This window comes from Microtus oregoni, unplaced genomic scaffold (genome assembly GCF_018167655.1).
Source record: "Microtus oregoni isolate MIOR12 unplaced genomic scaffold, Mior012 000007F_ref0000211, whole genome shotgun sequence".
In the NCBI taxonomy this organism is placed as follows: domain Eukaryota; kingdom Metazoa; phylum Chordata; class Mammalia; order Rodentia; family Cricetidae; genus Microtus; species Microtus oregoni.
Genome location: NW_024543066.1, coordinates 20,768,415 through 20,791,400, shown reverse-complemented (window position 1 = coordinate 20,791,400; position 22,986 = coordinate 20,768,415). Strand labels below are relative to the sequence as shown.

The 22,986-nt window shown below is 45.9% G+C and overlaps 1 protein-coding gene across 2 annotated transcripts in view; it reads right to left on the bottom strand.

Moving 5' to 3' along the window:
* Positions 1–628: 628 nt before the first annotated feature.
* The window catches only part of Aff3 (AF4/FMR2 family member 3), a 459,838-nt gene continuing 437,480 nt past the window's right edge, over positions 629–22,986 (bottom strand). For both annotated transcript variants that reach the window (XM_041655779.1, XM_041655780.1), the window contains exons 18-24: positions 14,409–14,472; positions 11,296–11,432; positions 9,098–9,169; positions 7,512–7,605; positions 3,971–4,020; positions 3,627–3,850; positions 629–1,532 (exon numbers count right to left, since the gene is read on the bottom strand). In XM_041655779.1, coding sequence (XP_041511713.1) covers positions 1,411–1,532; positions 3,627–3,850; positions 3,971–4,020; positions 7,512–7,605; positions 9,098–9,169; positions 11,296–11,432; positions 14,409–14,472 — 763 coding nt within the window. In that variant the 3' untranslated portion in view covers positions 629–1,410. The remainder of the gene's footprint in view (positions 1,533–3,626; positions 3,851–3,970; positions 4,021–7,511; positions 7,606–9,097; positions 9,170–11,295; positions 11,433–14,408; positions 14,473–22,986) is intronic.

Genomic DNA, 22,986 nt, shown 5'->3' with positions numbered 1-22,986 from the left:
GACAACAACAACAAAAACCAACCCAGAAAAAGAACCATGGTCAAGACACACACAGACTAGATGCTCAAGATATATGCAAGACACTCGGGTCGTTGCTGCTCCAGAGTTGTGATCATCAAAGGGACCACTTCCCCTGCACTGGAAGCAGCTTGTTAATGAAAGCCTGCAAAGCATTCTCCAAACTGAGATGCACTTGGGCCTGGAGCCACCCACTGTGTGCGGACAGTGTCACCGCGGCAAACCGCTCCCAGTCTTGTAGGCAGCGGTCAGATCTAGAGATGGCACCGTCTTCGTTTGGCCGAGACAAGGTGCGAGAAAGCTACTGTAGAGAGGAAAGACTTGAGATGCGCTGGCTGATGACAACAGCCACACAGAGTCACAGTGGCAGCAAGAGGAGGCCCCTGTGCCTGGAGGGCTTCTTGCCACAGGGGCGGGCTTTATTAAGAACCAAAATGAGCCGGGCGGTGGTGGCGCACGCCTTTAATCCCAGCACTCGGGAGGCAGAGGCAGGCGGATCTCTGTGAGTTCGAGACCAGCCTGGTCTACAAGAGCTAGTTCCAGGACAGGTTCCAAAACCACAGAGAAACCCTGTCTCGAAAAACCAAAAAAAAAAAAAAAAAAAAAAAAAAAGAACCAAAATGGTCACTGTTGCTTTTGTGGTTGTTGAGCTATCCCCAAATCCTGGTGCCATTTTTATACCATGTGGGGACAAGGCAAGGGAAGTTTGTGGGACTCCGCTGGCTTATAATGTGTTCAGTTCAGTAGCTAATGAGGGCCGGGGGAGGGTATAAGAAGAGGGGCAAGGCATTTGGTAACATGCAAACTAGTGAACTTCTGGCACAAAAATAACTGACTTGTTTCCATTATTCAATTACTCATTAATATACAACAACCAAAAGTAATTGGGGAATTGTATATAATACTGAAAGTAATAATATAAGAGCTAGGTTAAACTCATCCAGCAGTTATGATTTGGTGTGCTGGATCGCACCAGGTTCAGCAACACATGAGATTTTGGTGGAACTGTCTAAGAAGGCAATGGCTTAGCACTGGGGGTGGGATGTGTCTGTGAGAGCGTGAGCACACACGTGCTATGTGGATTTCCTCCAGTGAGGAACCTCTAATCACTTGTCTAGCTTGGGATTATAGGAACCGGACAAAACGTGTTTTGAAGAGCTGTTGATCTTACACACACACACACACACACACACACACACACACACACGCAGAAAGCTTCGTACAAACCCACACCTAACACACATGCCCCATAAAAGAATCACTGTTGGACTCTGAGGAAACGTTCACCGTGGTTTGGGAAATGCTGTGGGCTGGGAATGTCAGTAGCACAGTGTCCAGAAACATTGAGCCACCGAGGAGAGGAGAACGCAGTCTGGCTCAAGGGCATGGTCCCTAGGACAGGTGCGCGCTGCTCCGCAGCCAGTGCAGGCCTTGCTGGGAGTACTGGACCAGGTGTTCCATGCTGCTGTGCAAGGTGACAGGTCCCATGAGCAAGTCCAGGTCATTGAAGAACTCTAGGAGACAGAGAGACATGTGATGGGGGAGGTCAGGGCCTGGATAACTTCAGAAAGAATCCGCTCATCACTTTACGCATTCTCCATTGTTTATGTGGCTCGGCATCTCCCGGGAACAAAATAAAACCCCACATCCCAATAAATGACTGTTTATGGGCTCAAATAGCAAAAGATCTGTATGTTCCAACTACCTTCTTCCGGTAGATAGACGCCTTTCCTCCATGTCTGTGTGACCCAGCTCTCCATTATCCCACCACCAACTGTCACGGCCTGAGCCCCTGAAGGGGGTCCAAAGAGTGGGGCTCCAGGGCAGTCAGGGGTCAGTCAGGGGTCAGGACCAAGCAGCCACCACTGCTGAAGCTGCGTTCTAACTTGGGACAGTCTCTGTTTGCTGGTCTCCTTTATTTTGTACCTAGGTATTTTCTGGGAAAAGTGGGTAGAGGAAGGGAAGGACAAGCCAGATGAATCCTCATGCCCTGCTATCATGGGTGAATCACAGTGCTTCTCGGAAGGAAGTGTCCCAGGCCACTTAGTGTATATGTATGTGTGTTTATATATATACACACACACACACACACAGAAAGAGAGAGGGGGGAGGGGAGGCTCAAGAGAGACTGAGCTCTGCAGGTGGCTGGGAGAAGGAATCCAGGCACAGGACAGAGGAAGAACAGGACAGGTCAGGGTACGGGTGAACAGGACTCAGTGTGTACCCTACACATGTCACTGAGACTTCTGGTAGGAGGCACCTGACAGGTGGTGGGCAGTGTCATCTGGAGCCTGGCTCGCTCGCGGTCTCCTGGACTGCAGAAGACTGTCCCTATACATCTGCCTGCTTTGCTTGCCCACCTGAAATATCCATCTCGGTCCACTCCAGCCATTGAACTCTGTCTTTTTCAAAACCGTCTTCCATGTAAGTTCTTCTAGCAAGCTTCTCCTGGGGGCCTGAGGCCTCCTAGCATTTCCACTGGACTTTCAACCTTGCTTGCCCTTGTGGGTTTATACTATCCTATGATTATTACTATAATCCTGCCAGAATGTGAGCTCGATGGGTAGTCTTTCCTATTGCTGGAGGGCGAGGAGCGAATTGTTCAATTTTTATATATCAAGACACAATGGGGTATGGCAGCTCATGCCTGCGATTACACTCCAAAGACTGAGGCCGGAGGATTATCATGAGTTTGTGGCCAACCTGGGCTACATGGCGAGTCTGAAGCCAGCTTTGGCTACCTAGTGAGTTCCAGGCCAACCTAGACTATAGAGTGAGTCCCTGTCTCAAAAGCTAAAACAAACAAAAACAACAAAAAAGAATCTTTCTTCACTGACACCCCCTGCCCCAGTTTAACTTCTATAACTCTCTCTTAAGCATGTAGTAAGAGCTGGGCAGTGGTGGTGCATGCCTTTAATTCCAGCACCTGGGAGGCAGAAGCCAACCTGGTTTACAAAGTGAGTTTCAGATACCCAAGGCTGTTACACAGAGAAACCCTGTCTTGAAAAACCACACACACATACACAAACACACACAGGTGTGCACAGAGAAACGATTTACTGTAACACTATTTGTCACAGTAGAAGAAGAACTAGAAGCAACAGAGATGACTGAGACATCAGGCTACTTCATGATTCTACGAGCACCATATCACAATAATGTCATACAATTGTGACTGGCCACCGACTGACGACCGCAAAACCTTCCCCTCTATATTTTCCTATGCTCCTCAGTGTAGATGGTAAAAAGCTCGTAATATTCATACTCGTTCATTTCATATATTTGATATTTTTGGAGTCCCCAACTGTGTTCTAGGAACTAGGCTACGTCTTGGGGAGCACAAATTAAAAGGAGATACGGTCTCTGTTCAAGAAGTTCATTGTCTAAACTGGAAAATCCCACGTGTGCACACCTACACCTGCGGGTATTGCCGTCTAATTGACTCCACATTCTCTTCCACAGTGAGGGTAAGAGCAGGTTCATGCAGCAGGTGCCAGTTTTTCCTTCTTCCATAAACCATGAAATCTGATCACTGATGCCCCTGGGGCAGCTTTGGCCCCACCTGGTGGGTTCCCATCCCCCACAGGTTATGCATACAATGCACACACCTCTGTTCTCCTTGGCCAGGTTGTCAGCCATCTCCCAGTAGTCATAGCTGTGGAGGATGCTGTTGGTGATGCTGACGTGATTGGCTGCCATCTGATGAATGCGCTGGGGGATGCTGACGATGGTGGATGGGGACAGGGCATTGGAGCTGGAGAGGCTGCCCTGAGACCCCACGGAGCTGGTGGGAGAAGGGTTGGGAGACATGGGGGATGGGCTTCCAGTGCTCCTGGAAGAAGAGAGGTAGAAAAGCCAGAGTGGAGAGGTTGGGAGCAGGCGAGCCGGGCGGTCCCCCCGGGGTAGCGTATCATGCCATGCATGGCTTTCTGTTTGGGGAAAGTGAACTTACTTGCCACTGGACCCCCATGGAGACGGGGCTTGGGCAGCTTTCGATGAATTCTGCAGGGAGATAAAAATGTGGATAGTAAGTGCCACTGGCTAAGGGTAACCGGGGGACAGCAGCATATTCTAATGTGACTGAGCCAGTAACCACCACCATTGTATAGGTCAGTGTGGAGTCACAGAAACCACACCTGGGCTACAATCACAGGGATACTCTTCCCTCCGTGGAAGCCAGTATGTATGAAGGAGTGTGCAGATGTGTATGGACACATGTGGACACATGTGCCTTACCCAGTAGAGTTTTCTAACAAACAGACTTTAGGCCCAAATCATCCATAATTGCAAGGGTCTGTTGAATGCTGAACCAGACCAATCCAGAGCTTTTATTTTATTTTTTTGAAATGAGTCTAAATCTTCTGGAAAGAGTGGGAACTCTTCCCCACTCCACGATGAGATGATGAGGACACCCTATGTCTAAATTTAGGGATCATTTACAGAGACTTTCAGAGAAAGTGTGTTGTCAGATTCTACTGTTTTAAATTATGAAGTTCAAAATTATCCCTCTTAATGCTGGGTGTGGTGCACACCTTTAATCTCTGCACTCGGGAGGCAGAGGCAGGCAGAACTCTCAGTTTGAGGTGAGCCTGGTCTACGGACTAGGTACTAAAACAGCCAGGGCTACACAGAGAGATTCTACCTCAAACAACAACAACAACCATCAGCACAACAACAAATTATTCATATTAAAGGAATAAGAGAATATTCCTAAAGTGATAAAGTTTCAAATATAATTTCTAACAGAAAATTTAAAAATTCTGACACTTAGTGATACCTTATTATTAGCATAAATATTAGCATAACTAATAGCACTGACAGGTTTCATTATAACATACAATTTTCAGTTATTTATTTTTTTGGTGGTATTGGATACTGAGCCCATATGTTATAGGAAGGCAATCTACCACTCAGCTTCATCTGTAGCCCTTGATGGACTTAGGTAGCCTGATTACATTTCGTGCACTGGGCATCTGCATCAGGCATTTGAAGGTTTAATATTTTGCATGTATATGTATGTTTGAATGTGTGTGTGTGTGTCTGTGTGTGTGAGCATGCCATGGTATGTAGAGGTCAGAGGACAACTTGTGGGAGTCCGTTCTCTCCTGCTATGTGTGGGTCCTGGGGACTACACTCAAATCATCAGGCAGACTGAATGCCAAGTGCCTTCATTCACCAAGGCAGCACACCAGCCCAGCACAAACGTTCAGAAAGTCCTCCCTTAAGCAAGGGGCATCACCAAGTACAGACTATCAGGGGAAGTGACAGTCTCGGTGAGGCTTGTGCTATTTCTCCTTTCCAGGAACGAGCAAGCACTCGGCGATCCCTAAGACAATGTGCTTCTGGCAGAAGGAGCTTCAGGAAGTGACAGGCTGTCCAGTATCAGGGCAGGAGCTGCCAAGATGGCAAGAACTGGTCTTTCAGGCTCTCAGTAGTATAGACACAGGGCGGAATCACAAACCGCCACTTTTCCTGGAGAGAGCTAGAACAGGAATGCCGCTAGGGGATCCCCTCTCCTTTCCTGTCAGAATGGGTGACACGGCTTGCTGATGGGAGACTCCTCACTTATGTTCCTTCTGCTCAGCACTCTGGACAGGAGGACAGAATGTGGGAGAGGGAGAGAGGCCTAGGGGTTGCAGGAATAGTTTAAGAAAGGGTTTTGAGTGGGATGGAAGTTTTCTGGCTCTTGCCCTATCTGTAAGCATCATGACCAAAGCACGTTGGTAAGACTAATGTTTTCTTTTCAGAGACATCTATGTACTGCTAAGGCATATTCTCCACAGTCAAATGATCATTGTGAACCAAAGGCTTCAGGCCTCAAGCAATGTTTAAATGGTCCTTGAAGTCTAGAACCAAGGGCACCTACAAGTACAAAGCTTCAACACGAAGGACATGTCTTGGAGATCCACTAAAAAGCACGTGGTCAGAACTGTAAGAAAAGGACAGATCTGAGATGTTCCCATCATGAAGATGGCTAAGAGGTGGGATGATGAATGCATGCTGTATCTGGTGGCATCTTACGGGCCCACGGTATATAATATATCAAAGCACTGCACTGTACACTATTAATAATATAACCTGCCACTTACAGTATGCTTCAAGACATAGAATTGATGGAAAGCAAATGCCAGTAACTCAAGTAACAGAATCTGGTTTACTGTTCTGTTCTTTTATACATTTTGTTCCTATTTTTGGACTGGATACAAACATTAACAACTATTCTTGATTCCTTAGAAGCTGGATCATGGAATTCAGTGTACTTCTTTATTCAAGCATTTTTGTTTTTAACTTTGCTATGGTTCATCTCTTAGACTCCAAGTTCCTGAAAATCATTCCCCCACATGTGCATGTGTGTTTGAGATAGGCCTCACTCTGTGTGTGTGTGCGTGCATGTGTGAACGTATGTGTGTGTGTGTGTGTGTGTGTGTGTGTGTATGTCTGGCCTGGAACTTGCAATGATTTCTCCTGATTGTGCCTCCAGGGCACTGGGATCACAGACAAGCCCACCATGCCTGGTAGGGAAAATCTCCATGCCGGATCTCATGTCCACGATGACCAGGGGTGCTCAGCAGCAGTCAGCTAGAAAGCTGGTAGGGCACTAGACACAGCCTGGTCATTTGGTCGGTCTCTGAGGTGTGTAGATTGGCGATAAAGGATTGAACATGATGGTCGTGTGCTTGTGTGTAATAAAGGAGTGGTGGAGACAGTGGTGGTGTAATTTCAGACAGAGAAGAAGCCCAGGCGTTTTGAATGAATGACTGACTTCAGGATCGCTTTGCAATGCTATATCCAAAAGGTGATTTTTTTTTTTTTTGAGACAGGGTTTCTCTGTGGTTTTGGAGCCTGTCCTGGAACTAGCTCTTGTAGATCAGGCTGGTCTCGAACTCACAGAGATCCGCCTGCCTCTGCCTCCCGAGTGCTGGGATTAAAGGCGTGCGCCACCACCGCCCGGCCCCAAAAGGTGATTTTTGTTTGTTTGTTTTGTAGTCTTCTAGTGAAAATAATTTCATCCTCTGAGATAAAAAGTTGCCATGGTTGCAATTCAATCACTATCCACATTGCTAACAAAGATCTCTGAGCTATAACAAGCCACATCCTATCTTTAAAAATAACATTTGCATCAAAGATTAAATCAGCTACTAGAGACTAAGGGGAGTGGGTCTCAGTAGTTACTTCCAAGAATTCTACATAGACATAAAGAATTATAGCTGTTCTAAGGACCAATGCCCAGGTCACTGGGGGCGAATAATTGGACACTCTTTGTTTACAGGTTATAAAAATAATGACATGAAGGCAGGGGGACAAATATCTGGGCTCTCAAGGCCCGTTCTCTGAGCTCGACAAGCCGCAGTGTGTCATAAAGGGGGTGACCGTGGAGGACGGAGAGGACAGGGTTAGTCTCAATGCAGTGGGCTGCACAAGGCCTCTCACAGAGAGCTGTCAGGGAGACCGTGCGGCACAAGCAGCCACGGTGCTTATTTTCCAGAAAGTACCTTGAAATAGTCGATCAGTGCTTTTGAATACTTTACAGCGTGGTCCCTTTTGAGTCGAAACATCCGCCAGTATAGGAGAGCCAGGCATCGGTAACTGCGGTAGAAGAGGGGACATGTTGTGTCCTTTGCAGGGAAGCTTCAGAACAGTATTTCCATCACACTTACACATCTAAAATGTTCCCATATTAAGTACATGCACGAGTATTTGATGCTCCTTTCGTTAAAAAAGCATAATTCAAAATCTATAGAGGCCTCCATACACATCTGGCATTTACCGCCAGATGTGTAAGGGCAACTTTCACGGCTCTTTGTTGAGAACAGGGTCAGGCCGCTTTCTCCTCCCACCACCAGAGGGCAGTCTCTCTCCACGAGAGGCCGAGGGAGCGCTAGCCCAGAGCAGGCACCGCTTTATAGGGTGAGCTATTGGCTTCGCAGACAGGACAGCAATTTCACAGATTTTTATTACCTCTGCTTGTTAACGCTTTACTAGATTGTAATGAGTTCAAATAAAGCGCACTGCAAACAACAGAAGTACCAATCTCAGGCTAGTTACGCTCGCCTATCTTCTACAATGTTCTGTATAATTATTTATATCAAACTTATATTCCAACATTAATTATTAATTGCCATAAATTTATTAATCCCATCATGGTACTCCAATAAAGAAAAGGGCATATTTAGCATTTTCCCGAGACTAATTCTCTCGTCCCCCGTGCTTTTCACTCGTAATTCTTCCCTCGGCTGAGATCAGGTATTGACGTGCTAGAATCCGAACATGCCCAGCACAGCCTGATCCAGCTCGCTAGCACTTCAGACTCCAGATGAAATTATGTCAAACAGCTCGAGACTCTTGTGTTGATGTGGCTGTTATACTGTCTGAGACGCCATTTGATTTTCTATCTCTCAGATTAGATCGTGAGCTCAGTGAACCTGCCGAGAACAAAACACTGGCTACGTGGACAAGGCCAGGAGAGACTCAGAGAGGAGGGGCCTTGCAATGTGAGGGATGGGATGGGGCCTTCGGAGCAGACCTTGTGGGGAGTTACCACTGCACAGCCCTTATGACTGCAGTCCTAAGCATAGGAAGATCGATTACCCATTAGCCAGTATGAAAGAAATGATTTTATTATCTAAGTATATCGAGCTGCCCCTCAGTTCAGGGTATCGATAACTCTAATGGATTGTGAGTATCCGTACATACTGATCTGGCATGCAAAGTAACTCGCCAATGATTCTGACCGCACCTAAAGCGTTAAACACAGGAAAAACCACACTCAAATGAATGAGGGAGGACCTACTTGGTTTCACTTATATTTTTACATGGGTATGTGTGTGCATATAAGTATATGTGTGTGCGCATGTCTGTCCATGCACATGTAGAGGTCAGAGGTCAACACTGGGTGTCTACTGTTCTTTACTTTATTTCTCTGGGACAGGGAGCTTGCTGTTTTCGGTTGCCCTGACTGGCGAGGGACCCTACTCATGTCCCGATCCTCTGGTCACTAAGCTTGGGACCAGGGGGCTAGAGGTGTCTGGAAACACAGGGCAGCCTGGCACCCTGCTCGCAGAGCTGAGGATATACTTACCAAAGCGCAGCTAGTTGTTTGTCCTCTGGGGTAGCGTTGGGGCCTGAGTGGGTTTTTAGTCTCATGGCATACCTTAAAAAAAAGATAAAATAAAAAAAGTCAAGAAATTTAGGAGTCCTTTCTGGCTATCAATGGAGCCTCTTCTATGATGGTCTCTCTCCACCCCACCCTCACACGTTCTGTGCCTTTTTTTTAAATTTATGCACTTGTGTGTGTCTGCATGTGGGTATGTGTGAGTGTGGACACCTATGGAGGGCAGAACTGGGTCCCCTGGAGCTCAAGTCCTAAGTGGCTGTGAGCCATTTAATGTGAGTCCTGGGCCTGGCATGTGGGTCCTCAGTACAAGGGGTAGGTGTTCTTAGTCACAGAGCCGGCTCTCCGGCCCCATATGTGGGCGTTCATAGTGTGTTAAAGCTCGCTGACAGTGCTACTGTGGTGACTGGGGAGGACTTTGATGAGGCTGTGCCACTTCCCATTCGCTAATGACACAGTACAAACTCCTCTGAGTGCTACACGCTCAAGAGCCATTCGTCAGCATGGTAAAGCATCCACTTTTCTTCATCTCATCTTCTGCCGAGTCACCGAGAACTTGGATGCCTAATTTACTTTTATCTGCTTACATGAAACTCTTTATCTGATGACAGGGTAGCTGTCTGCAACACGTCTTCCTGTCTAGTTTTCTGTGTACTGACAAGGGTTTTGAGAAGCAAGTGTCTTTCTTGGAGTAGGAGGCCTGTGGGCACTGCTTCCTCTCAATGAAATATCTGCTCACCTGCTCAGAATCCTGAGAGACGAGGCATTGTGTGCAATGGTGAGAGGGTCCCAGATTAACGTCCCATCTCGGCTACTCACAGAGTTCAGAAAGATGTACTGACATCTCAGTGTCTATTTCCTAATCTGTAAAGTGAGACTAATCCACCAGTCACAGAGCAGGCAGAGGTTAGCCCAGCTGGTTTGTGACGCTCTTGGCGGAACGCGTGCTCTGCTGAAAACGGCGGAAACAGTAATGCCATCCTCTTGCTGTAGGTCTGTAGGTCCCAAGTGCATCCCTCTGCAGCTTCCCCAGGGCTCGTCCTGGATAAAACCCTGCCTGTGTGACCTACAGCCCCTGACTGAAGCATGGAAGCCTTTACTGCCCCTTCATCTATAAAATATTATCTTGAGTACCAGATGGTGCTATAAATTTTGTTTCACCCATCAAATATGATTTACAAAACTCCCTGGAAGGAACAGTTTACTGTGTACACAGCCACACTTCTGGTCTTTCCTCCTAGACATGCCGAGAGTGCTTCGTCCACTCTCTCCCTTTTATTGAGAAGTTCCCTCAGTTTTTAAAAAAGTATTTTTTAGTTGTTTTTTTATTAGTTTACAAATAATTAGGTTACATTATGGCATTTTCCAAATAAATTTTTTTGGTGCCTCCCTTCCAACCCTCCCCTCACGCTCTGAGAAAATGAGAGGGAAATCTAGGGATTCCTCCTTCCTCTTTACCCAGTGTCAGCCTGACCTAATGCTGGACAGTCTCTTCTTTCTGTACTTCTACCCTCTCCCATGGTCCCCATTCTCCCAATTTATTCAGGAGATCTTATCTTTTTCTACTTCCCATGTAGATTAGATCCGTGTACGCTTCTCTTAGGGTCTTTATTGTCTAGGTTCTCTGGGTTTATGAATTGCAGGATGGCTTATCTTTGCTTTATAAGTATACTACACATTTTATAATGATGTTATGATTATCTTTTTCTCACCCCTTCTGAGAGGTAGAATGAATGAAAACATTTACGCATTTGAATGGTGAGGACTGAAAGCAGCGGCTTGTGCGATTGGGCAACCCTTCTACCGTGGTCTTAGATCTCCACTTTTAGTCCCTGTTGACTTCTAATTTCCAAGCAGCTTAGAGAGTCCATGAATCCCACACCTACCACTTCCTAGCTGAGGGGACATGTCCCAGCTTACTTTGACATTGTCCCTTCCTCGGATAGTCAAGGCTTTGTGCAGGGGACACCTGCCTCGCCTCACACAGAAAACAGGGAGGCACACCACGTGAAATAAGTTCCTTCCCATTCTTATTTTAGGAAATGAACACTGGTCCCCAGCGGCCGATACTGCAGGCTGCGGTTCTTTTCTTAGTGTTCCCCACATGTACTTCTGTATACGGCCTTCCTGCTTCCCCCCCACAGCTCTGCGGAAGCAGACCTTACCTGATGAGCTCCACCGTCTCAGAATACATGGTGTATGGGGACTTGGATTCCATTGGGCCTTGTTCCATTGCATTTCCACACTCGATGAAGGACAAGGCTGCTTCGGCATAGTTCAAGGCCTTCCCAAACTTCTCCACCTGACCAACACAATCAGAGGTGTCTTCCTTTCTAAGAGGTTTTTTAATTTGTTTTTGTTGTTTTTTTTTTTAAACAAGGGGCAACACCATACAGTTTATATGCTTTGAGAAACCCAACTTTTGAGCTCCAAAACCCCGTGAAATGGAGCTGAGAGGAAAAATAAAAGAAAAAAGAAATAGCTATGTAGCCCTTGTTGCTATCCATAGCTCATTTCCCATGGTTTCAGGTTCCTGTGGTCAGCAAGGTCTGAAAATGTTATGAGGAGAATTCCAGAAATAAATAATTCATGAGCTTATATATTTTATTATCACAGCTCCCTATTATTGCCCTACATTGTTATTAGTTACTAGTTACTGCTAGTGTCTTCCTGTGCTTAGCTGTATATCACAGACATGCATGTATATGAAACAGAGTGTGTAAATCTCTGAGCCATCTGCAGCCTCAGGGCATGCTATGGGAGCTTGGAGCCTACCTCCCTTGGATGAAAGGACCTAGTAAATCCTCGCTAGTTATTTGCTCCAGTGAGGCAAGTGAGTGGAGAAGTCACAGGACACCTTCCTTCCACTTTGCCAAGCTCCCTTTCCTTCTCCCCAGTGGCTTGGCAAATTCACTCCCTGTCCTCTCTCATGGCGCTAAACGTGTGTCCAAGTTCACAGGTCTGGATCCATACTTGGGCTTCATGCCTACTTTTTCCAGCCTCACCAACGATGGTGCAGGGCCCTGATCACTGTCTCATGTTATCTGGGACTCTGCGCCCCCACGTGCGTCACTATTCTCAGGGCCCCACGAAAGGGAAGACGGAGAAGAGATGAATGGAGATTTACCTAAGGTTCTATATTTCACTTTCACAAAACACGACCCAGAGCTGAAACTCAACCACAAGAACCTCTGGGGTTCCCCACACTGTATATATTTATGCTACTCAGCACAGAGGCTGCAGCACAGTCAGCTCAGCAGGACACACCTGGAAAGACCGGGTGTCGCTACTGTCTCTGCAGCAGCCATGAGTTGAATGTGCACCTGAGTTCTCCCAAGTCTCGAGCTACATACGGAGGCTCTGGCCCTAGACACCACTGCTCTAGGAAAGTCACATATTCCCACCTTGTGAAATCACCTTTGTTTTTCCATGATTTGTTCATCAAAGAAACAAATCACATCCCTACTCTAACTACTCTCAGTCCTACTACAAACACAAATAAATATAAAAATAAATCACCAATTTTCATTAACAATGATATCTCTTTGAAAATGAATATAAATTAAATAGCCAAGGTGGTGGTGGTGCAGCCTTTAATCCCAGCACTCGGGAGACAGAGGCAGGTGGATCTCTGTGAGTTCGAGGCCAGCCTGGTCTACAAGAGCTAGTTCTTGGACAGGCCCCAAAGCTACAGAGAAACCCTGTCTTGAAAGAATATTACTAAATAAATAAATAAATAAATAAATTTTTACTCATTAATAAATAAAAGTTTTAACACTTGTAAGTCATACCATATTTTGTGGCAATGCTGTTAAGGAATTAATTTCATTCTAAAGCACTTAATTTTGGGGTACATGTACTTGATTCACAAAAACTCATTCTAGGACCACATAAGACCCTTGGAAAGTGAAAACTGTATACCACAGAATAGCTCAATATGCAAGGCAGTCTGTGATGGACAGAATACCAACAGAGGAGTCTAAAGCAAGAAGATGGGAGGGGGAGAGTGGGGGGGGGGCTGCAGAGCACCAGGGGAGGCTTCAGGGAGGAGACTGAGATGTTAGTGGGAGGACCTGCATGACTGGGCTGGACTTGGGGAGGACACCGAGGGTGTGAGCGGACAGACATGTGGGCTGGCATGAACGAGGTATGATGAGAGGCTGACAAGGGATAGGGAAGGAAGAGTTGGGCAAGATGGAGTTAGGTGAATAGAGCCAGGAAGCCTTGGATGATGGCTTCAGGTAGCAACTTTCACCATATTTAAAATGATGATTTAAAAGTATGATGTTTTTGCCCCAAAGTGGCCATGCATTAATTATTTCCCTTCCTTCCCTTCTTCTCTCTTTTTAAAAACAGGGTACTGAAGAGACAGAGATCCACGCATCAGTTTCTTTGGATGACCTTGGGATTGTGGGGCTGTGTGGACAAGAGCTGTCTCGTGCGACTGTCTCTATTTCTGATACTCACTGGCTATGTCCACATGACCCCAGTGTTCCCTGGCAATTGACGTCAGGTGATAACTGTGTGGTGGACAATGTGAGGCACGTTGGGGGAGCAGCGCTTAGGATTTAGTATCTTCCGCACCAGACTCACATTCTGAAAGGTATCTGAGACACCACCTTTATCTCCAGCCCCCTGACTGATCTTTGCTATGAATCTGAAGGAGAAGAGGACTAGAGTTTCTAGGAAGTAAGGCATCTGTTTGGAAGAGGCCTGGTGAAATCACTGTGTGATCTAAGAAAACAAACAAACCCAAACCAAACAAACTAAAAGTCTCTATTTCTTGTCCAAAATCCTTAAGGTCTCCAAAATAGATCACCCAAGTCAGAAAAGCTATCTTTCGCAAAGATCACGTCATGTTGACTTTAAGGTTTAAGTGTGAGTGACAGATGAACACAGGAAACACTAGTCATCCTGAAAAGAGATTTGTGGGACTGAGCCAAGGAAGAGCTAGCTAGGCTAGGTAGAGAGGAAAATGCAAATTCAATTTATTTCTAATAGCTCCGCCCACTGACTCCACTGGTTCTGGTTACTATTCAAACCTTGAGACTAAATTGAAATATTCATTTATCCAGGGCTTTCTTCCAGTTCGACATTACCGAGTGAAGTCATAATTTATTGGGCTATGAGCCTTTGATTATATAAACATCTTCCCATTTAGCAGGCCCAGCCATCCTTGTAATAGATTTTATAATTACCCCGGCTATATTGCCCCAGTGATGAAGCTGCAGCACAAACACAATTTAGACGAACAAATCTGGAAGGAAAAGGGTCTCACCATCGCATCTGCTTTATGCTTCATCCGTTTAGCTTCTTGCATAAAATAATCTGCACTACGAGGCCTACAAGGAGAGAATATTAGATGCCATTATTGCTTAAGTGCAAGGTCTGTTGAAAATATGCTTCTCTTTCATTCAAACAGAAGGCACAATTTAAAAACTCTGTTTAATATGGAGTCATGTATACTTTTTGCACTTTCAAATTACAGCCTGTATATAAAGTACATTATTTTTCTCCTAAGTTAGCAATTCAAAACCCACTCAATACATGTAGATAGTCTATATTTATAGTTGCTTTAACGTGGTCCCTTAGTGCCTAATTTGTGAATAAGATTTTTTTTTTTTTACTGTAGGGATAAGAAAAAAGTGGAAACCTCTTATTTTGCATAGTCTCTACAGAAAACCATTCCCCTTCAACTTAAGAACTGCAAATATATCCAGTAATCATCTCACGGAAATGTATGAGTGACAGTATTTATCTGTTCTTATGCATGTGTCGTTTATATGCGTAAATAGTTTCTAGAGTTGTGTGCACATACAGTTAATTGTCTTAAAGCCTCACAGTGAAAACCCAAGAACTGTGATGGAGTATGATTATGTTTCAGTTGTAATGGAGTTAATTGTAAAATGATGTCTACCTTGTAACAATGCAAACACGGCATGTATCCTCTAGGGTGCTGATTAGCTAGCTGGTAAACAGGAGCATTAGACGCCTGTATTATTAAAGCAATAACCCTGGCCAGTGCCGATCCTTCTGGGAGATGAGGGTAATTTGTCCTGAGACCGATCTGAACGTGCACAACAACCCTAAGTCACACTACACCACCCATCATCGGTTGGTGCCTTTAAAATGTTTAGTCTAATAGATTAATTTTAAAAAAAACCTTTTACATCCTTTAGATGCCATCAGCATAAACTTCTTTGTATTCCGTGTGTTAGGTGATCAATAAACTTGACCTACTCATAAACAGTAAATAGCAGCCAGGGGATAGGATGTCACCAGAGAGATTAGTCATGGACTGTTTAACCTATTACGATAAGCTTATTTTAAACTGTCTTGTTTTAGATTCTAATGGGTCATTTACCTCACTGGAATACCAGGTAATCAGAACATTCCTTTATTCAAAGAGATCAGAATGCCTAGAGAAACAGTAATGTGCTATGACAAGAAACACGGGTTGACCAAAACATGACATTTTATTCGTCAAAGTGAGAAACAAAATCAGGACCAAAGTTAATAATTAGTTTTGGGTCAAAAACCATGGGATCAACAAAAACAACAACAAAAGGACCTCATGTCCAGCCTTTTTTTCTCTACAAATACTGACAGAGTTGTGGCAGTCTATTGGGACTGATGTGTTGGTTTGTTACCACAAGGAAACGACAACACAACCATACGGTCTCCCGAACGTAACTGTCTGTCTGTGGGCAATTGCGCCCTCCCCATTCTCGTTCCCATGCAGGTCCAAAGCTTTCCATTCCCCTGGATGGTCTCTGGTGTGGCTGAAGGTTTCCTCAGTAAGACGGGCCTGCTGCCTCCACCTTTGCTTTGCTAGCGCATCGCTGAGGGACCCACAATTCCACTTGAATGGCTTTTCAAATGCCTTGACAGTCTTTGGCTACATACCGACTGATGCGAATTTTTGGCAATTTTCACCGTTACTACTTGCTTGCTTTTGCTTTCAAACAGACTTCCTGGAACATTTTTAGATTCACAGAAAGACTGAGTAGAAATTATGCAGTTTCCACGTATACTCTGCCCCACGTAAGTACAACCTCCTTCATTATCAACATCCTGAAGTGACGTGAGTGTAATGGTTCAAAGTGACAAGCCAGTGGTGACAATCAGAAGTCCACGGGTTAGGGATCAATGCTAGATGGTTGTGATCCTGCAGGTTTGGACTCATGACATCCAAAAAGCCACGATCTCCTGTTGAGTCATGACACGCATCTGCTGGTACAGCATCAGCAGGAACAGGCGTGCTGCTGCGTTTGCTCTTTGGCTTCCCATCCCATCACAGACGATCAGAGCTCACCTCTAGCCCAAGCCTAGACTCACTGCTGAGCCTTAGATCCCAGGGCCTACAGCTGAGGAGAGATTAGTTTTCACCGTCTCTCTCTTGTTGCCAGATGTGTTCAGGCTTCCTGTTAAGCGTTCTTCTTCTCTTAAAGACATACCACCCAAGTTGCTTTTATCAACTCTGGTTCTGGGTTCAACTCCTCGGCCAGCGTTTCTCAAATACTGTTTCTGTTGTGTCTCCAGTTCCCAAATCAATCTTGGGGCTTCGTAGGTCAAATCTTAGCTCAGGTTAGGTATTCACCAGGGACGATGAGTAAAATCTGGGGCGGTTCCATCAATTTTGATGGCATGCCACTCCTGTTTGGAAGCTTTGTTCTTCCTTTCCCGTGCCTGGAATATTCTGCTCTCTGCTCAATCACTGAGTGTTCACCAAATCTTATCAGGAACTAAGTCTGACCATTGCCAGGAACAGTTCCTAGGAGCGTCACCCATGCTTCTCACGGTCTTTCCCACATCACAGAGAACTTGGCTATACTATACATCGTGGGTAATTAATTACCTTCCAAGTTCACAGGGCTACAGTCACGGCATGTGGGCAGCTCGGTCCCTGGCGCATTTCAGCAGGAATCATGCTGGTGACCTTTGCGTTCTTCTCCAGCCTACAGTAATCCTTGAATCGTACTGGATTTCTCCCGAGCCTGCGGGAGAGTGGTGCCTTCTGAGAGGGTGCAGCATCATGGCCAATGAGCCGAAGAGTGTCTCCATGGCAACTTGAAATTCTTCCCATCATTATCTGCTCTACACTCTAGTATCCAGGTTTGGTCATTTTCTGTGTGTCCTGTTTTGTAGACCTCACCACTAAAAGATTGTCATTTTAAATGCATATTATTCTCATGGGGAAAGAACCTCTTTTGGTCATAAGCTATGGCATCTTAGACTTCACAGGCTTTCTAATTTACTCTTCGAGATGGCAGTAGCTGATAGCCACTAATGTGGGTTCTTCAATCAATGTTTTTACCTGCAGCACAGGAATGCGCTTTTCAAGCCTGAGACGAGGCTGAGTCACAGCACACAGCGGTGCCTGGAGGGAAGTAACTCATCCCATTTGCTGACCGGATCCTGGCAGTTACAACTGTAACCTGCCACACTAAAAGACAACCCGGTGCCATCTATGGACCATTTACAAACACGCTCGTTAGAACCCCTTTTGCATATAATGGAGGGCTCACTGTACTAAGCATGGAAAATTGCCTGAAGATTGGCCCATTTTCTCCACTCAGGTGCTTTCTATTGCTAGGCTCTTAAATCAGGCCATTATAAAGTCATCGGGACCACTGGGATGCCACTCACTCAGACTGTCCAGGGTGGCTGTGGATGCACACTAACCTGAAGGCATTGCTTTCTACAGCCATATACAAGTCAGAAGGAAAAATGAAATTGCCCTCACTGCTGTCACAGGTACAGAATCTAATATATCAAAGGTTCTGAAATAAAACCTAATCATCTCCGCATAAAATAGATTTTCCATTGAATCTGCCTTTACGTGGGAAAAGTAGAGTTTTTAAACTTCTGTAATATTATCACTCGCATTATTTTTCATAGTTCTTCATGATGGCCATGAACACACGAATAAAAGTGCAATTAAACGTTGTGAACGCAACTGCATTCAGTGGCTGATGGCGGAGCCGGCGCACAGCCATGTGCATCTTTGTTCTGAGAGGTCTCTGTAAGGAAAGCCATCGGTGTACGTTTTCCTTCCTCCTTTTCTTCCACCGTCGCCACCTACAAACACACGGCCTTGGCTCTGAGCCGCTGCAGGGTGCGAGGGACCTGACATATCTCCTAGCACGCGAGCTTTAGAGGCAGCCTTTGCTTTTTGTTCTCCTTCGTGGCTGAGGGGGAGAGAGAGATGAATGGTCTCCCACGGAGAGGCTGGCACACTGCTTTCTGTAATTCCTACCTCTTTCAAAGGCCGTCCTTCCACAGAACAAGTCTGTTTTGTGCAAACTGGCAGGGATGAGAGCTCACTGTGTTTGAACAAACAGGTTCCTGGGTGTGGAGTGATCGGGACAAGGTTTGCTTGGAGAAACTGAAACCCACATCAGACGGAGGAGCAGCAACAATGACAGCCAACGCATTTTAGTCTGATACCCCCAATGCCAGCTGATGTGCCCTCAGGGTGTTACTGTGCCCTCAGCCCTGAAGTGCTTGTTTCAGAAGGAGACTGACCATGGAAGGGGTTAAATAGTTCTCTTTCACACACAGCTGCTTGGTAGTGCTAGCTTGCAGAACTGGGGGGCACATCCAGGGCTTCATGCATGCTGGGCAAGTGTTCTGCCACCTGTCCCCCTCCAGCAGTCACTGTTGGCGGGGGTGTTTGAGGCCGGGGGACTCCCAAGGGCTAATGTTGGCTGTCTGCACACACCCCTGTGGATGCAGGTAGATGGTATGTAAGCCACAAGGATTCGGGCGCAGCTTTCATCCCTACAACCCTGACATGGACTGGAACTCAGAGTGCCAGGAACCTGGCTTCTCAGGAGGGGAGTGCCTTCTTCATGCTCCCCATAGGACTTACAGTATCTTTTTCAAGTTGTGATGGCTAAGGGAGGCAAGCTTTTAATCACTGAAGAAACTTTTATTGAAATGGAGAATCATCGGTCTCAGTGTTCTTTCTTCCTGGGTTGGACATTTAAAACGATCGATTATAGCAAAGCCTGCAGATTACAACAAGAGAGAGATGTCCCTTTCCTCCAACTTGGAGTTTCTCTTTTTGTTTTCCCATTGGTCAAAATAAAATAAGGGCCCAGCTAGAGACATGAAATTCACAATGGAAACAATTCCTTTGCAGCAATGAGGAAAGGGTCTCCCCCAGGACAGCAGTGCCATGGAAAGGCCCCCAGAGTGCCCTGCCTGGCTCTCACATGGCCTATGCAAAAATTCTGGTTGGCTTCCTTTGATTAAATCATGCTGCCAGAGATTCAACCTCTCATATACGGGAATCTTCCCATCCTCTATAAAATTAAAATCCTTTTAGCAAGGAGACTGCTGCACATAATTGCATTACAAATGTCAAGTGCCCACCCCTCCTCCCACTCACATTTTACAAGCTCACGGTCTTCAGCACTGTGTGTCCCAGGGAGTCTTCACTCAGTGCCCGGAGGGTTAGATAGCTCTGCTCCTATTATTGGTGTCGTGGGGACAGATGGGACATTTGGTGGATTGGCTGAGCGCTCTGGTCGTGACTGCCTCTTGTATGTGAAATATGGGCAGGGGACAGCACATCCTTCAGCAAGCAGCAGGCAGTGCTGGCCTCCAGCCCTGCTGGCTTCCAACGTAGCAATATGGCTGGTGGGAGCCGGGGCTTTATTTCCTGCCGCCAAGCCTTTCACCACTTAGCTCCGTGAATTCGGGACTCCTGGATGGAGGCGTCCCATCCCAGATACCTCTCAATTTTCCTTGGCCAAAGCTCCCTTGCCACTAATTATGACACCAGATAATATATAGCTCAGGGCTCGGCACTAATAAGACCCGTATCTGAGCTGCGAGGTGAGGCGAGCGTCGTCACTCCCTGACATAAATTCTCACAGATTTTGTCTTTTAAAGGAAGAGTCTGTTAATCACGCCCGTACCACCTTCCCACGAAGGCTGTGGAGTAGTAGCTGTCACGCTTTCCCTGCTTCTGCTCAATGTCAGGGGAGGATCCACACAGCCGCCAGTCTGCACTCGCCCTTACCAAGAACAAGCAGACCTTGATTCCAGTTCTGAAGTGAGTGCTAGCCCCTTCAGTTCATTTGCATCCCCAAAGCTTAATTGGTAAGAAACACAGGAAATGAGATGTGTAAGAACAGGGATTTAAATGGACTTTCATGCAGGTTCACGGAAAAAGAGAAAAGATAGAAAAAAAAATCCAGGGCTTCCCTCTGGGAAGGATATTTATAATTCAGCCGTGTTTATTCAGTGCTCATTCTTGACAGCCTGGTGGATTCAGTTGTTGTTGGAACTGCATGTTTATTCAACCATTAACAAGTGTTTATAATACAAAAGGATGAGCTTCTTTTTTCATTCTTTCTCTCTTTCCTTCCTTCTTTCTTTCAAGCTACATGATGCAGCTTGAAGAACTAAATGACAGCCTGGCATCTGGTCCTCTCTGGATGACTAACTGGCTCTCCACCAGCTTCTCAGTTGCTCTGGTCCTAATGATCTGGCCCTTTCCCTTGTTTTCCTGGCAGCTTCCCTGTTCGTCTCTGTGCTTGCTGACACCTCAGTGAATATAAGCCAAGGAAAGTGACAGGAGCTGAGGACTTTAGTGATCAAGGAGGCTGTCAGGGCAGACACTGTCAGGGTGAAAGCAGAGGAAAAGGAAGTGAGGAGGGAAGGAAAAAACAGAGCCACGTGGGGAAGGAAGAGGCTCATTGTTGTTGTCTGCCTAGGGATGGTACCACCCACAGTGGGCTGGGCTTCTACATCAATTGGCATTCAAGACACACCCACAGAGACCACCACTTTCACGGAGTCGATTGCTTAACGGAGGTTTCCTCTTCCCAGGTGTGTCAAGTTGGAGCAAATTATGACAGAAGGGAAGGGAGAAAAGTAGGGTAGGAGAAATAGGACAGGAAGGAGGAAGAGGAATAGAAGGGTGATGAGAAAAAGTGGGGAAAGGAGGAGATGTGGTTCTAGCGGTCACAGGAGTGGTCCCGTCCATGTGCTTTTCTCTCCTGACTGTAGGATTATGGCGAACATCATATCTTAGCTGTTGCCTGTACCTGATACTCAGTAGGCACTTAATACAGCAGCTAGACATGCACAACATTTTGCGTATGTCAGTGACTCTGATCTCTTGAGAGATAGCTATTTTCACGGTTTAAAGGAAGAGACAATGTTGGTTCTTTGCCTTTTGGGTTTTAAGGATTGTCTCACGCTAGGCAGTGGTGGTGCATGCCTTTAAACCTAGCACTCAGGAGGCAGAGGCAGGAGGATCTCTGTGAGTTCAAGATCAGTCTGGTCTACAAAGTGAGTTCCAGGACAGTCAGGACGGTTACACAGAAGGCCCCTGTCTTGAAAAAACAAAAAAAACAAAACAAAACAAAAACAAAAACAAAAAACCAACCAAACCAACCAACCAAAAATCTTCGCACAGCTTTTTCTAGATCAGTGGCTGTTTGAATTGCATGTTTATTTTACCACTAGAGATTTCACATCATTTGGGGCAAGTGGCCACAGCTCTCCATGTAATGGGTATTTAAGAGTGCTTTTCTATTTCATTGTACCATATCCCTAATAGAAGGCAGTCCCGGCACAGTCAGCAACCAGAATTACACATCTTGCCTACAGGCAGAGCCTCTCCATCGGTGTAGGCAGGGAACATATTGAGAAACATTTCCCCCTATTAAAAAAATTCAAGAAACTTCAGATTGGCTATAAGAATTGGGTTGCTGCTCTTTCTGACTTAGTCTTCAGTTCTGAACATGGAAGAAGTCATTGAATTAATTCTCTCATAAATTCTTCTTTCTTTCTTATCTTTATCACTCTTCCTAAACCATAGCCCAGAGATGTTTGGTGTTTTGAATATCCCTATGTCTAATACGTCTATTATTAGCTATGACAACCAAACACAAGTTCCACAATGACCTTAAATATCACTTTAATTGCCTCTGTTTTCAAAAATGGCTAACTTTCACAGGGTCAATCACCAGCACAAAATCCTAACCTGATCCGAGGGAAAATGAGCACCCGCCATTCTGCTCAGCAAAGGGAAAGTGAAGGGAGGTAGGTGGAAGAGTAGTTAAGGGAGGGGAGGATTGCGTGCACAGAGTTGGCATGTAGTTGCAGTAACCACAGGAAGAGACCTGAGCCTTGTGGATGTCCATGTAATTCCCCAAATTCAGATAACTTGGCATGTGCTTCTTAAATGAGACAAAGATGTGCATTTGACTTCCAACCCCCAAACTCTGTGCCCTGGTTGATGTATAAAGTAATATTAATACTTAAGAGACTCAATATGGGAAGCTGAGAGAGAAGGAAATACCCCATGTTTATATTAGGGCTGTCAAAGAGTGGGCAGGGGAGCTTGATGCCTGATGCTCCCGAGATGCTGCGTCTTATGTGATACCCCCGAGGAGGGGAGCACAATAGTAGTCACTGATACTATTATTTTCTTCTGAGGAAGGCTGGGAGATGTTGGAACCAGTTTGTATTTTGACTTCCAGGGGGCTTAGGGCTTGTAGTCTGTCTCTGCAGTTGGAATGGAAGCCAGCAGCAGGGCAGGAATCTCCTGCACGAGGTTCCTGGAAGACTTCAGTTATCCTGCCTCACATGGACATGCAACACGCTTGTGGGTCAGCTAACAACAGAACGCAGGATTCAGGCTGAGCTCGTGAAACTCTATCTCCTTCTTCTAGGTGTTTCTTGACCCTCTCCCTGGGGGCCAAACGATCATCAGCATCATCTCAGCCTTTCTGACTGGGATCGTTCAGCCTCCTAAGAGCATGGCTGGACATTCTTAGCCACCATCCCCGCCTTTATCCCTTTAAAATGACAGCGGGTACGGAAGATGCATT